The 16424-nt window shown below is 42.8% G+C and overlaps 1 protein-coding gene across 1 annotated transcript in view; it reads right to left on the minus strand.

The window, feature by feature from the left end:
* Nucleotides 1–16424, minus strand: part of FIG4 (FIG4 phosphoinositide 5-phosphatase) — a 110715-nt gene that overhangs the window by 24374 nt on the left and 69917 nt on the right. The window contains exon 22 of the mRNA XM_080666320.1: nt 12893–12979. Coding sequence (XP_080522446.1) covers nt 12893–12979 — 87 coding nt within the window. The remainder of the gene's footprint in view (nt 1–12892; nt 12980–16424) is intronic.

Genomic DNA, 16424 nt, shown 5'->3' on the forward strand with positions numbered 1-16424 from the left:
ATCTTTTTCTTTTATTAGTGTAAATTTACCTGTGTTTTTTTTAAATTTAATAAATCTTTATTGTTCAGATTATTACAATTATTCCTTTTTTCCCCCCATAGCTCCCCTCCACCTGGTTCTCACCCCACCCTCTGCCCTTAACCCCCTCAACTGTCCTCATCCATAGGTCTATGATTTTTGTCCAGTCTCTTCCCACACCCCCCACACCCCTTTCCCCCCGAGAATTGTCAGTGCACTCCCTTTCTATGCCCCTGATTCTATTATATTCACCAGTTTATTCTGTTCATCAGATATTTTAATTCACTTGATTTTTAGATTCACTTGTTGATAGATAAGTATTTGTTGTTCATAATTTTTATCTTTACCTTCTTCTTCCTCTTCTTACAGAATATATTTCAGCATTTCATATAATACTGGTTTGGTGGTGATGAACTCCTTTAGCTTTTTCTTATCTGTGAAGCTCTTCATCTGACCTTCAATTATGAATGATGGCTTTGCTGGGTAGAGTAATCTTGGTTGTAGGTTCTTGCTATTCATCACTTTGAATATTTCTTGCCACTCCCTTCTGGCCTGCATAGTTTCTCTTGAGAAATTAGCTGACAGTTGTATGGGTGCTCCCTTGTGGGTAACTAACTGTTTTTCTCTTGCTGCTTTTAATATTCTCTCTTTGTCTTTTGCTCTTGGCATTTTAATTATGATGTGTCTTGATTTGGTCCTCTTTGGATTTCTTTTGTTTGGGGTTCTGTGTGCTTCCTGGACTTGAAGTTGTCCCAGAGGCTCCTTACACTATCCTCATATTTTTGGATTCTTTTTGCTTTTTGCTTTTCCAGTTCAGTGTTTTTTGCTTTTTGTATTTTAAATCTTTGACTTGATTCTTGCGATCCTCTAGTCTGCTGTTAGATCTCTGTATCATATTTTTTATTTCAGTCAGCGTATGCTTAATTTCTAGTTGGTCCTTTTTCATATCCTTGAGGGTCTCGCTAAATTTATCGGCCTTTTCTAGAAAATTCTTGAAAAACCTTATAACCGTGGTTTTGAACTCTATATCTAGTCGTTTGCTTTCCTCCATTTCTTTCATTTGTGATCTGTTTCTTTGTCTCCACATTTTGGCTGCTTCCCTGAGTTGATAGAGTGGCTTTGTGTGCTAGGTGTCCTATAGGGCCCAGTGGCTCAGCCTCCCCAGTTACCTGAGGTGGACACTCTTGGTGCACCCCTTTGTGGGCTGTATGCAAGAGTCTTGTTGTAGTCAAGCCTTGATTGTTGTTGGTATCACTGGGAGGAATTGGCTGTGAGGATCAGCTGTGTCTACACTGGGAGAACTTCTGTGCTGGAGACACCCTTATGAGACAAGACTTGCAAAAGCCTCTGTGCTCAGCTTGGATGGGGCGGAGTCTCAGGGCGGAGCAGACAGCATTAGTTTCCCGTCAGCCCTGCCCTAATAGGCCCCTGTGTCTCAGTGTCCCACAGTAATCGCTGCAAGCACCTCTGAGAGAAAGCTGCCCTCGAGTTCTGCCCACTGCCAGACAGTCCAGTTTCTCCCCAAATGAGCCCGGGCCCCCAGAGTCTCGCCTGGAACGAGTTCAGTGCAGTGGCAGCCTCCATCTCCCTCCCGCTTGAGAAAGCCAGCTGTGCACCCAGCTGCCCGTCCTCTCCGCGTGCGCGTGCCTCGGTACCTCTGCCTTCTGCAGTTCCTCTGAGTCTCAGTGTGCTTTTCTCTTTCCTGACCGTCCAGTTTCACCCCGTATGAGTCCGGGTCCCCAGAGTCTGGCACCGAACTGGAGTCCAGCGCAGCCGGGAGCTTTTGTCTCCTTCCCGCCCAAGAAAGCCAGCAGCGCACCAGTTGCCAGTCCTCTCCGCACACGCGTCTCTGTACCTCTGCCTCCTGCAGCTCCTCTGAGCCTCAGTGTGCTTCTCTTTCCTTCTAGTTGTAGAATTTCCACTCAGCCAGCATTCCTGTGGTTCTGGATGATGTCTGTTTTGTCTTTTAGTTGTAGTTTTGAAATTGTTGTGCGAGGCAGCAGTTTAGGTGTTTACCTATGCCGCCATCTTGGTTTCTCCAAATATTACTCATTTGTAATTTATTTAATGCTTACTATCTACCTGGTATTGTGCTTTGGCCTAGGGATACCAAGCCCTGGCCTTAAGTAACTCATAGTCTTTTCCTATTTGTTTTAAATTTAAAATACCACATAGTGTGTTCTAATCAAGCATTTTCCATTCCTATAAAATTGGGAGGGATGACAGAAAGATGTTTATAGAATATGAGCAGTCTTTTAATTATGAAGACAATGCAATTAATTTCCACAGTAGTATTTCTCAATTTTTTTCATAAGACCATATGGAAAGGAAATAGCAATATTATAATATTAAACATGAAAAATTACTTATACAACATTAAAAGACTATTAGTGAATTTTATTTATTTATTTAAAATATATTTTTATTGATTTCAGAGAAGAAGGGAGAGGGAAAGAGAAATAGAAACAACAATGATGAGAGAGAATCCTTGATCGGCTGCCTCCTGCATGCCCCCTATTGGGGATCGAGCCCACAACCCAGGCATGTGTTTTTGACTGGAATCGAACCTAGGACCCTTCAGTCCACAGGTCAATGCTCTATCCACTGAGCCAAACCGGCTAGGGCAAAAGATGACTGGTGAATTTTAAACATAATTAGGACTTAATGGGATTTTTATTTTATTTTCGAAACCATGTTTATAAGCCCCAAGGGTTCTGAGTCACACATAGATGGGAAAGCTACATCTAAATATAAAATTGAAATTTTTTTTTCTTTATTTCCACCAAAATTTATCTTAACTGTAAGACTTCTCGTATATGGTCAAAGAAAACAAGGGCAAAGAATATATACCTGGGCACACATCTTCATTGTGCAAAGGCAATGCTTGTCAGGAAGCCACGGTGACATAGCACAGCCTCGATAATCATTCTATCTGCCCCAAATCTTCCCACTCACCTTCCATACATAAATGGATGATCGTTTGGTAAAGTAACAAAATATCAAAAGGTTAAACAGTTACAAAATGTGTTTCTTGTATACAGAGCTAAGAAAACCAGTGAGTAATACCCCTCACATGCCATATCAGCTATCCAAATCTGTTCCCACAGGCTTAACCGGCTTGCTCATACAAAAAATAAGAGTGTTCTATGGGCTAAAAATACACTTAAAACCATAATAAATTCCTCTTATCAGTAATTACAGGATTGTTTTCCTCTTTAAACTGGCCATGAATCTCCAGGAAATTTCAAAGCACCTATAATAATCTATTTAACCTCGAACCCCTTCAGAGAAAGTTAAGAAATTCCACTTACTTGCTTTTTAAATCAAGAGCAGAATAAAACTAAATTATTGAATTTGCTTAATCTAAAATCTCTTTAACTCCAGAAAGTCATGCTGGATGTCCTATAATCGTCACACACACACACACACACACACAAAAACACACAAAAAAAAAACACACAAGCTTCCAAATTTGGTTTGTCATGTATTTCCAATCCTGGTGACCCATCATCATATCTAGTTAAGCAAGCTAAAAAACTCCTGCCTCTCACATTTCTTCACACACAATCTATCACCAAGTTTCACCAAGCCCTACAGAGTCTACATTTACAAAATAGCCCCCTTCTTTATGTCAACTGCCAATAGTACTTCAATCACTTTGCCCCATTTCCTACAGATATGTTGTTTACCTCCCTGCCTCCAATCCATTCTCCATGCTATTTCCAGAGTGACCTTTCTAAAATGCAAATATAAGCCTCTTACTCCCCTGATTAAAACAAGCTTTTAATAAAATAAGGGTCACTCTCTCTCTCACTTAGCACCTCTTCCTGATCCTGTTCTACCTGCCTGCGTCTCTTGCCTCCTCCTTGATTACCTCTGGTGTTAGACATACAGGATTATGTATGGGTCTCCAAGTGGTGCCCTCCTGGCCTTCTTCAACCAGATAACTTCATCTTCCCCTTAGGATTCACCCCTGCCCAGGAGTCTCTGTCTGATTTGTATTCTTTCTGCAGTCCCACGGCCTGCTCTGCTGACACCTTCACACCTCCCCACCATCTGGAATAATGCCAATGGAAACCCAACAATGGATACCCTCAGAGGCAGGAGTTTTATCTCATCTAACCATGTATCAGAGCACTTAGCCTGGCACGGAGTGAGGAGCACTCAATAGCTATCTGTCACTTAATGCTTTTAGTGTCTTACCAGTACATCTTACCTTACAGAGATCTATGTTCCTGAAACAACAACAACAAAGACCCATGTTAAGGGTTGGGGGAGGGGGAACCTAAGACCTTCTGTGAGCCTGTGACAGCTTCCATAAATGGTATGCTTTGTAGTCACCAAAATAAAACAGGCAATACACAAATTTAAATATATATATATATATATATGAAAGTCATTTTACATGCCTTAAATTACTAACACAAGTACCTACAATTAAATATACATTTATTATTTCTTATAGGCTAGAAGCCTTTCAGGATAGCTCTCCCTAAAAGTTTCAATGAATTCACGGGTTCACTAAACTTACCTTGTTTAACATAGTACGCAGATGCTATTGTAGATAATATTCAAACAAAGCAGCATTCACTTTACAGAATAGCTTTTTCGTTTTGACTTTCAGCTGTAGCTTCCTGCTACCTACATCCTGTGCATGCTCATCCCAGCTCTCAGTTCATTCTAAGTAACGAGTGTATTTTCTAAGGCCTACATTTATTTCACCCACTGAGGATATACCATAGAGACCTCGCTCGTCTCTTTCTGTCCCCCTTCCTGACCTATCTTCTCCTTTTCTAATTATCCCCCATAGGAATCACTCACACATACTTTCATTCAATCAACAAACATGTATGAAGTGCCTAGATGCCAGGAACAGACCCTACGTTTTTAAATTCGTGTGGTTCCAGAAAAGATGCATTCATATAAATCCAACCTGTGACTGCCACCCAAAGTAAGAAGTGTACTTCCCCTGGCAAATCGGCACGCACCTACTGTGTTTTCCCAAAAATAAGACAGTGTCTTATATTAATTTTTGCCCCCAAAGACACGCTAGGTCTTATTTTCAGGGGATGTCTTATTTTTCCATGAAGAAGAATACAGTACACATTTATTGTTAAATGAAAATAAAGGAAATTTATTACCTGTATACGGTACGGTAGTACTGTAGTTGTCAACACAAACCAGACAAACTGTGAATCCTACAGTATCAAGAATTTACTCATTTATTCAATGGCAATCATGTCATCATCTTCTGGAACATCATCATAACAATCCAATTCCTGAATTTCCTGGTGAATTTCTTGTGACTCCATTTCTTTCAGAATCAGTGGACCAAATCTCTCATGTTTAGCAATAGCACTGTCTTTAAATGAGTACTTCTTGTCAAGGTAGCCTGCTCGCAGTGCATTTGCAATGCAACTGTCAGTGATTTTCTCCCATGAATTCTTCACCCAAGTCACAACTTCTTGCAGTTTAGGTTTCACAAAGTTTCCACACTGATTTCTCTCCATTCTATCTTCAGTGTAGTCATTAATTTCCATGCGCAAATTGTCTTTGAATGGCTTGTTTATTGCAATATCAAGAGTCTGGAGATAGGCCGTCATTCCTGCGGGAATCATTATCTGATCTATTTTTCTTTCGTGAAGAAATGTCTTCATGTCTTTAGCGCGGTGAGTGCTGGCTGCATCCCAGACTAGCAGACCTCTCTGGCTCCCTCACATAACAAGCGGCAGCATTAAATCGACCCACTTCCTTATAACTGCTTGTGTGGCCCAGGCTTTTTCAGTTTCAAGAATAAAAACGCCCAAAACACGTTCAATCTTTTCCTTCTTGCCCTTAGAAATGATTAAAGGTGGGATTTTAGTGCCCTCCAGACGAATTGCCAAAATACAGGAAACACGTGCACTTTCATAAGCAGTGGAGGGAATGTACGCTAAGGAGGCACCCTGCTGTTCAACTGTTGTTTGAGATGATTGGCCCATAAACACTGCAGTTTCATCCATAGCAATCATGTTGGAAAGACTGTCTTTAGAGAAGTCAGCATCATCAATAAAGGACTTGAATGCAAGTGCTCGCTTAATAACTTGAGTATCTTCCAACCTAAACAATGTTGTAGATCTTCTTAAAGACAGTTCACTTCGCTGAAGGAAATTATCCAGCCAGTGTTGTGATGCTTTGAAGTCTTCGGGGGCTATGTCAAACTGTGGTGCCACTGCAAGGGCAAATTCTTGAATCTGAGCCCTATTCACAACCAAAGCCTTTGCTCTCCTGTCAACAACCCATTCACAGATCAGGTCTTCCAGCTCGGAAAATAATGGTTGATGACCTGATCCACACTTGCGCTTTTTAGCATTTCCCTTGTCCTCTTGTTCAATGAGGTTACCATACTCTGCTCGCCATTTTCGGACCAATCGGATACTCAACATCTTCTCTTTGCAGAAAGCAGTAAGATTTTGGCCCCAAGAGTCTTCCACGATTCCTTTCTTGTACTCCACGGAGTAGCTTTTTCTTTTTGCGCTCATTTCTACCGTAGGGGTAAAAAAAAAAAGGAATTGGGGTATCAAGGTGGGGGGAGGGGGATCACTCAAAATGACACAGGGGATCAGAGGGGGGAATCAAAATGGCACAGGAGAATCAGAGGGGGGATTACCATTTTAGTAACCTCTTTTGATCCTCCTGTGTCATTTTGATTGCCCCCTCTGATCCTCCTGTGTCACTTTAAGTGATCCCCCTCCCCCCACCCCTGTGCCACTGAACACCTTCACCAGACATCCCCCCTCCCCCTTTATTAAACATTTACCCCCTGGGGCCTGCCTGGGGACTGTCACTGGGCTTGCTGGGGCCTGGATCTGGGCTGGAGCAGGGTCTGCCACTGACTGAGAACCTTCAGTCATCATGAAGGCAGCCGCGAGCATCAGGTAGTGTCACCAGAGACAGACCAGCACTCACCACCTTCGCCGCGTCCCGTCCGCTCTAATCCTCCTGTTCTTCTACACGCATCTGCGAAAGTCTCCTCCTCTCTCCCGCCCCGCGCTCACTGCTCACTCCGACCTCCGCTCCGCCTCCACACAGCAGTGACGTCAGGACTTCGTGTAACGTCACTGGTTGCTAGACGCCAGTCAGGGCGGCCCTAGCGACCAGTTTACAGTAAATTAATTTTCATTCTGAGACAGAGCCTGGGGGCCTTATTTTCGGGGGATGCCTTACATTTCACTCAGAAGGAAACCTGTAAGTAGGTCTTATTTTCAGAGGATGTCTTATTTTCGGGGAAACACGGTAGTTATTTGCATGTACTGATGAAGTTACCTTTATGCACAGAAACAAAATTTCATGAAATAAGGCTTAACCGTACTGCATGTCACGCACTGGAACTTTCCACTGGATTTAGCCTGTTTTACCTCGTTGCACTGTGTGGAGGCCCACTCAGTTAATTTCATGACCCACTAATGAGTCAAGAATTACAGCCTGAAAAGCAATGTCCTAGGACATAGGAAGGAAACTTGTGTTTACTATATTTAAAAAAACAAAAGAAAAAAACTTCCTGGAGGGACTGGAGGGAGGATGGTGAGGAGAAGGAAGGAAAGAGAAGTAAAAGTAAAAGAAATGGGTGGGGGAGCAGGGATGAGACAGAACAAGCTAATTTAGAAAAAGAAAAGATAACAGGGAAAAGCCAGAGAGGGTTACAGAGAAAGGGAAGAAAAGTAAAGGCCAGAATGAAAAGAGAGACAATGACTGTTGAGGTAATTTCCGGGGTGAGGGCAGGGGTCACCACCTCCTTGGGCTGAGGACTGCTCCCGCCTGTGGGGGGAATTAGCAGATTAATCACTGAGCATGGCCTCCCAACTGCTCTAATCCTTAAGCCTTTAAAGACTGTACCCCCTGGTGTCTGGGAAAGACAAGATAACGAGATTTACCCATTAGGGTAGAAATGATTTCGCCTGCAGCACAGAGACCACAGCATTGTCTGCAGAGGGACTAGATGAAATCAATGGGGGGGACCCACAGTGACTTGGATTTAGGGGGCACATTGTTGGAAATGCTTTCATGACAAGTAAGCAAAGTGGAGCTCATCATGGTGTCACACTCATCTCAGCCGTGTGTGCTAACTCTGCCTGGAGTTAACACACAGTAACTGACTCATGACACACTTCCCTGCCAGAGCCCATCCCCAGGGGCATTCACTCTGTAAGGGGTAGAACTTAGGGAATAAATTCAATGTTCAGTCCTAAAACATACTTATTTACCTTATATTACATTCACCTCAGCCTGCATTGGAAAAATCCTGTTAGACAGCATTTATCCAAACTCTACGTGTCACATTTTGAACCATTTCTTGGAGATAATTTATAAATGAGTGAGACATATTCATGGAAAAGGTGAGCCACCAGAATAGCAGGCACTAATAGTATATGTGCTCATGTTCTTTTTAACCTACAATGATTGGCTGTGTTGCTTGGTCATAAACTCCCCGAGAAGCTGGTAGGCGTGTAGAATGAGCACAGGCTGGTCCCGCCTGCCCCTGCACAGCAAGCCCGTCCACTCGGGCCTTCTCACGCTACACTCGCTCGTAGGTACAAGTGGAAGCAGAATAGAGAAAGAAAAAAAGCTGAGATCAACCAACGGACTTGTATGCATGCATATAAGCCTAACCAAAGGACACAGACACCAGAAGGATGAGGGGGCAATGGGGGGATAAGAACACATATGTAATACCTTAATAAATAAAGAAAAATAAATAAATAAAAAGTGGGGAGGGGGGGAAAGCTGAAAACTTGGTGTGCTTTTTTGTCTCTCTTTTATCGGAAGACAATAGGGGAACCTAAAAACAGAAGAGGGCAGAGAGGGCTTCTGAACAGAAAACAGAATAGGGGAAGAACTAAAAATGTTCAGGGTTGAGGGTGGGAGGAAGGAACCCCTGGGAGGATGGCTGAAAAGAGGGAGACACTGAGTGAGGTTGCTTTCTAGGGATGCTCAGGGGGCCTCCTACAGACTCTGACAGTAAAGGAAGGGATGGCGGAGAGAGGAGAGATTCAGCCCATTTCAATAAATATTTACTAAGCCCTCAGTTTCAGGTACTCTTCTGGGGGCAGCAGGGGATACAAAGATGGGCTACCTTCTAGGAACTTATAACCTATAACTAGGATGGCAAGAGCCCTAAAGAGCAGAAGCACTGTTCTGATGATGGCTAAGCCAGCTCTACACCATGTCCCAAATCAAGCAAAGTATACTTGCCCAGGAAGTGTGTCCACATTAGGGACAGTATGCTGGGGACTGGGAAAAGAATAAAGGTATATATTACCTTAAATTATTTTTTAAAAGTCAAGATCAACAGAGCAAAAATATTGTGTCTGCATATAGATCATGTCAGAGAATCAAAGGGAGGAATGTTCACACTAGCGATAAAGTGTTTTTACAATTTTGGTTTTAAAAGTAACTGCTAACCCTAGGCATTTATAGCTTAGTGATGAAGAGCCAGCCTGCCTGAATTTAAATGTGGGTTCCTTCACTTGCTAGCTGTTTGACCTTGGGCAAGTCACACACTTCTCTGTGCTTCAGTTTCCCATATGCAAAATGAAGGAATAATAGTAAGACCTACTGAGGGATTATTGTGAGGATGGAGTTAATACAGGTGAAGGTATGTAGAACAGTGCCCATAACACTGAGTGCCCAGTAAATGCTGGCTGATGTCACTTCTCCCTGATCACCACCCATACACTTAGGAAGTGGTATGGATCACAGGGATGGGTCACACTCAAACAAAATACAGGTCTGAGCAGCTGACAGTGCAGACAGTGACAGGTTTGGGTTTAACATCCACTTCTAAAAAATGTCCTGCAACACCGTGGGTGACAGTGCCCAGCTCCCCCATCCAGGTTTCTGGATCTCTGTTGTATTTATCTCATATTTAGAAAAGAAATATTGGCTGCCTCGTAATTTCAAGAAAAACTTGTTATATTATGAATTACCCAGAAATGAGTAGATACATCCTATGTAATAAAAGGGTAATAAGCAAATCGACCGACAGCAGAACAACCGTTCGCTATGATGCACCTGACCATCAGGGGACAGATGCTCAACACAGGAGCTGCCCCCTGGTGGTCAGTGCGCTCCCACAGAGGGAGCGCCACTCAGCCTGAAGCCCAGAAGCCGGGCACAAGGCTGGCAAGTGCAGTGGCAGCAGTGCTAAGATGTCCGACTGACATGGGAAGTGGGCCTAAGCCATCAGTCGGACATCCCCTGAGGGCTCCCAGACTGCGAGAGGGCATAGGCCAGGCTGAGGGACTTTCCACACACACCCCCATGCATGAATCTCATGCACCGAGCCTCTAGTAAGTATATAAACTTAAAATAAAATTATTACCATTTTAAACTCTACTAGAACTTAACACATAACAAGATGAGAATTTCGATTATCTCATAAATCTACATTCTCTGGGCTTTGTTATAGCTTTAGAAATCTAAGAATTATTAGTTGACATTTTAAGAACTAAGTTACAGTTTCAATTTAAAGTGTACATCCATGCACACACAACAACAACACTCTTGAGCAGTTGCCATGACAACATAATGCCGTGCCTACCAGGCTCTCAATTATCCTGTTGCTGATGCAAAAACACACTCATGTTAGATTCTTTACCAAGTAATTGGAAGAAGTTAAGAAAATCTACATCTACTAGTACATGGTTTTCACATGTGTTAGAACTCAGAAAAGCAAGTACTAAATGTTTTAAAAGAATTTAAAATTAATAACTGCAAGCTCAATTGCAGATCAAAGTAGCCCCTATGTTAAAGAGAATGGGGGAAAAGGCTTTTCTTTTATTTTGTATGCTATATCCATTTCATCATCTCCTCCTCCTAAATTGTGCCATATTATTTTAATGGAATAATCAATTTGTATAATACAATTTGGTTAACAGAGTCTCGTATTTTACTAACACATTTAAATACTTTCCTTCTTTGGCCACATATATTTCAATTCATATGGGAGCCCACACTTCCACATGCTAGTTAGAAACAAGAAAGAAAAACTGTCTCTAAATTAACTGGAGTCTGTATGTTTAAAAAAAGAGGAAAAAAATTAGTGTCGAACAGACTATCAAACCTCAGAGGGAAGGCAGGGGAAGGTAGGGGGTAAGAGATCAACCAAAGGACTTGTGTGCATGCATATGAGCATAACCAATGAACACAGACACTAGGGGGGTGAGGGCATGTGCTGGCGGATGGGAGTGGCCAGGGAGAGGTCAATGGGGGAAAGAGGAGACATATGTAATACTTTAAATAATACAGAATTTCAATTAAAAATAAATAAATAAATAAATAAATAAATAAATAAATAGTGACAGGGAGAGAAAGAAGGGATAAGCAGCCGTTTTGAAAATCGTGATAAAACACCGCCGTGGTTCTCCTCCCCTTCCCCTCCCCTCCAGCTCTGCCTCCCTTTCAGGTCTCTATCTCAGCAGGTAGACCCAGATCCCTCAAGACTCAGCTGTAGTTCTTTGCTCACTCTACTCTCGTTCCCGAGGTGGTCTCTTCCTTAGCCAGTGGCTTCAATGGTCACCCAGGCATTTACACCCAGAAGGCTCTCTCTGAGTTCCAGGTCAGCAGAGTCAACGGCTTCCCACACAGTCCACTTTGATGTTACTTTAAAGACAGACTGGATCCTTCTGTTGTGCTCCTTACCTTGGTAAATGGCAGCTTTGAATGGTCCTAACACAGGTATACTCAATACTTATCTGCTAAACGAATAAATGAATGAATCAATCAATCAATGAAACCTGTTACACAAACCAAACCACCTAAGGGGCATCCTTGATACGGCCCTCTTCCTCCATGATGAGTCAGTATCCAAATCCTGTCCATTTCACCTCCTAAACATTCCTCAAACCCCTCAAATCTCCGAACTCCTCCCAGCCACTGCTCTCTCAAGCACCAGCCTCTGCCTGGATGACCATAACAGCCTCTCCACTCTCAATCAGAAACACACGGATGTAGGACACAGTGAAGTTAAGTAGTTCCTATCTGTGACATAATTTAGTGAAATGACGAAGAAAGGGAAGATCGTCTTTACTAAATGTCAACTATATGCCAGGCACCAATCTGAACACCTCGCACATACTAATCCCCATACGGACCCATTTTCTGGGAGACCTCAACTGAGCATGTGACATCAGGGAGACTCTCCGGCCACAACCTTTGCTTTGTCTGGTACCAACAGGCAGGGAATGATGATGGGATGATCAGCACTTACTGAGAACATTTTTCCAGATACTGGTCTAAGTGCTTGGTATTCTTTCATTAAGCCCATCTACAAAGCAGGTGTGATTATTACCCCACTTTGCTGATGAGGAAACTGACCTACACACGACTTATTTGCTCAAGGTAAAAGAAAACACAACAACAAAACAACAAGTGGTAGATCTGTGATGCTGTGATTCAGGATATGAAACTAGTTCTGTTTAAGAATTTACTAAACACCTGTTTAACTTACAGTAAGTTATCAGAACTGGTGAGGACCTACAGTTAGAAGAGACAGGCACCCCTGCCTTCAAGGGTCTTGCATCGAACGTGAAGACCCTGTCTTCAGGGTCAGAGCTGCTTTGTCATCTCACCTCTCCCCAGTGGAGAGCAGAGTTCATGGAGAGACGCCCCCTTCAACTCCAATCTCACCTCCAAAGGGTGCCCTTTAAGTCAAGGCTGCCATCTCTTCTCCACCCCCATAGCTACCCAGTTTTCCACGGATAAAGTACCAGGAGAATATGTTTATGCTTATACTAATATGGTGACAAGATAATGTTTTTCTTACAAAATCTTAGAAGAAAAGCACTGTGAATGGCATTAATATAAGTATTTTTTAAAGGTCTAATCTAGTACTCACAATTTTATAACTCCATCTGGGCACCTGGAACAGAGCTGCTGGCTGTTCTTGTCCTGCTGATGTTGACTCTGACCCAGCTGAACGAATCTACAAATTACAATGGGTAAGAAGTGAGCTAGAGAAGAAACTATTGGCAATACATTCAGTAAATCAAGGGATGAGCTTTCAAATGACAATAGTGTGCTTATTTCAGAAAAGCCCACAAGAGCACCCCATGTAACACAAGACGACTCATAAATGATTGCCTGATTTTAGAGTGGGTCTGTGAGAAGGAAGAGAAATTCTGCTTAAAATATATCAGAACCATGGATGTAAGAATGATAAGAAACGTGTACTACATTGCATTTCTATTTATTTAAACATGATTTTAAAAAAAACGGAACCAATTGTTCCTGAAGCTAAACAGCTGATCTCTCAGGGCCTCACATACCTACGGGTGACTGTGGCAGGAAACATGGGGAAACGGGGGGAGACAAATGACAAGGACAGGGCGGGATCAGGCTGGGGACCCATCTCCTGCAGCAGAGACGCTGTTGAGAACCCAGGATCTGGACTCAGTTTCCTCAGGACCACAAGAATCACCAAGCATACCCCAGTCACTGCGAAGAGTACTTTTAACACAGCTGGAGAGGACTGAGGAGACCAGCGACTGCCCGCCACTGCATACCACCCCTCCTGAGAGAAGACTAGGGCAGCACTCAGCCAGTCTTAAAGCTGAGAGCCACCGGGAATCGCCGGGGTCTCGGCCGGGGAAGAGGACACCTCTGATGGCAGAGGGCCGCCAGCTGTTTCTCAAGAGCAGACCTGTCATTAGTGTGGCCTGTGGTTTTGCCCCATGTGCCTCGAGGAGGTTACAGGGCAGGATTACAGGGCTGATTTCCCTTTCATTTTTCTACTATTTGAAATATTTTCTTTTGATGACCAAGGATACTTTTATAATTTATTTTTTAAGTAGCTTTTTCAAAGGTCAAGCAAAGTGCTGTAAAAACTAGCAATTACTAAATCATTAAATCACGGGCTACTGAAAAACTTTTAAATAGCTTACTTTTATCCAACTTTATAGTTTTACCAAGTGAACATTTTGGATGCGTTTTTTAAAAAAGAATGCCACATAGCATTTAATATTTGTACAGAACTTTACACTTAGCAAATCATGTGTACGATCATGGTCAGAATTTTAAAAAAAAAGATTTGGCAAGGGTCTGAGGCTTTGAGGAAGTCAGTAAACTGCTGAGTCTGGTCAAAATAGCAAACCAAAGATATCAGAAAAGATGCGGGCAAAGGGAGGTACAAAGAATAGGGCTCAGTAATTAGAACAAAACTATAAAACCAAGAGATCTTTAGGAGTCTGAAGATGGTTGAGGGTCAACATGAGAAAAAGAGGCAGGAGAGCAGGAAGCAGGAAGACAGGCCACACAAGCCAGTTCTGGCTGCATCGCCTCCCTCCCCACAATGTCCTGTGGTAGCCCAGGTGGCGGCTGTGACAGGTAAGCCAGGCGACCGCACCATCTCTACCTGCATAAACTCTGGTGAGTCAAGCTGACTGGGTGCAGAACAGCAGTGGGGAGGGCTCCTCACAATTCAGGGCAGAATCCATGGGCTCTCACCCTGCCCGGAAGCGCTGCTCTCTGGGTCAGAGGAGGCAGGAAGAGCCCCAGGACCCCGCATCATAAGCAGAGGCAGCTGATAAGATCACGAGAATGAAGAGAACGGCACAGTCTAAGATCACAGACACCCTAGAAGCACAGGCCAGGTCTCCTGGAGAAGCCAATGAACAGCTCTTCCTGTGCCCTCAGCCTTTAAAGGGATAATAACATCTTTTCAGTCTGCTACAGAGCTGTCTAAAGAACAAGTAAAACACTGTGAAGTACAAAAAGGAGGAGGTGTTGGACTTCATGGGCTCCTTCCTTCCTGCAGTAACCCCTTCCCCGCAGGCCTGCCCTGGCACCTTCTGAGACTGTTTCCCAGGGGTGTTGTGGCTGAGCAAGGCTGGATCTCATTCCCCAGCAGGGAGAACTAGAAGTGGGCCTCAGGGGCAATCTGAGCTACAAAGGCTGCAGGTGAAAGTCATGCCTGAAGCAAGAGACACTTTTTGCTTAATTCACATGAGCCAACATTTCAGTCCTTGACATGTACACTCACGCTCTCTGCACTAGGCAAAGTCATATTCATCACTAACCCCAGACAATGCATCCTTCCAGCCGTACTCCTGACAAAGGCCCACTTCAACCAGTTCAGCTGCACTGCTGACAAAGTGAGGAATAAGTGACTGCATGTCTGTGTCGGGGTGAGGAGGGTGTGGCTGAGTCCTGAGTGACTCAACTTGCCTCTGGTAAGACAACAATGCAGTCACACCAGTGCCTTTGCAGTCAAGAAATGCTGTGCATTTTTGTACTTGACATGTTATATAGCAGGTCTTACTAGCCTGAAGGAAAAAGCTGACAATATCGGGTACGACGGATTCTATAAATGCAATACCCTCCTTAAAAAAGAATGGAAGGTCAGTGCTCATATATATTACAGAGTTTACATATGTCCAACTTATATGAATGAATGACCTCTTTACAGAGGTATCATAGCTCTATATTTAAAGAAAGCCACTGCGCTTGTGTTTTGATTGGAAATTCCTTTAGTGTCAGATGTTTAGAAGCTAGTATTATTTGCCACTGAAATTCACATCCATAGAAATATGTTATACTTTCACAGAACTTTAAGAGGCACTGTGCATGCAGAGTTCATTTCTAGTTTGACAGAACTTTACTTAATTCTCTATTATCCTTCACTTTTTAAGGGCTGTACTCTAATGAGATATATGTTCTATCTTACTGTTAAAATCTAATTACATATGCTTTAGAATTTTCTAAGACCTTTTGGATCCTGTACATGTGAATTTTGACATAATAACTACTAACAAAATTTCACTGAAACAGTGAAAAAAACAAGTCTTCTCAATGCATGTATTAGGCTGAGGGGTGTTTACAATGGACCCATCAGCTTCCTAAGGATTTCCAGGTGAGGGATTCTTTTGAGAATCTCCTAACTATGAATCTTCTCAGAAAAACACACTTACGTGCAAAATTATGTACGTGATTTCACGGAATGCCTTTTGGGGGATCCTCTCCCTTCAGCCAGACCTGCCTACCAAAGGGCTATAACATCCCGAATCGGCACCCTTATATCGTTGCTTCCTTTTTCCTCCTCAGACACCCTCCCCACCAGCAGCCAGGAGCTAAAGTGACTGCAATGTCCTCAATCGGCAATATCCCAGGTTTATTTTGTACCTGATCTTGAGGAATTTTTACTGTAGAACTGTGTTTGTACTTCAGTTTACAGCTTATATGTGGGCAGTGAAAATACATGTACTCATCATAAATTTTTATCTCAGGCAGTAGGCCCCCTATCTCAAGTATAAATCAGTGTTTCTGAATTTGACCTTCTAAATGCTATTACTATATTACAGATGGAATTAATTTCCTTCTGTACTATTTTAATTTTTTAAAGTTATACTAGATATGTTATTGTAGCAATACAT

Source organism: Plecotus auritus (genome assembly GCF_963455305.1).
Source record: "Plecotus auritus genome assembly, chromosome: 4".
Classification (NCBI taxonomy): Eukaryota; Metazoa; Chordata; class Mammalia; order Chiroptera; family Vespertilionidae; genus Plecotus; species Plecotus auritus.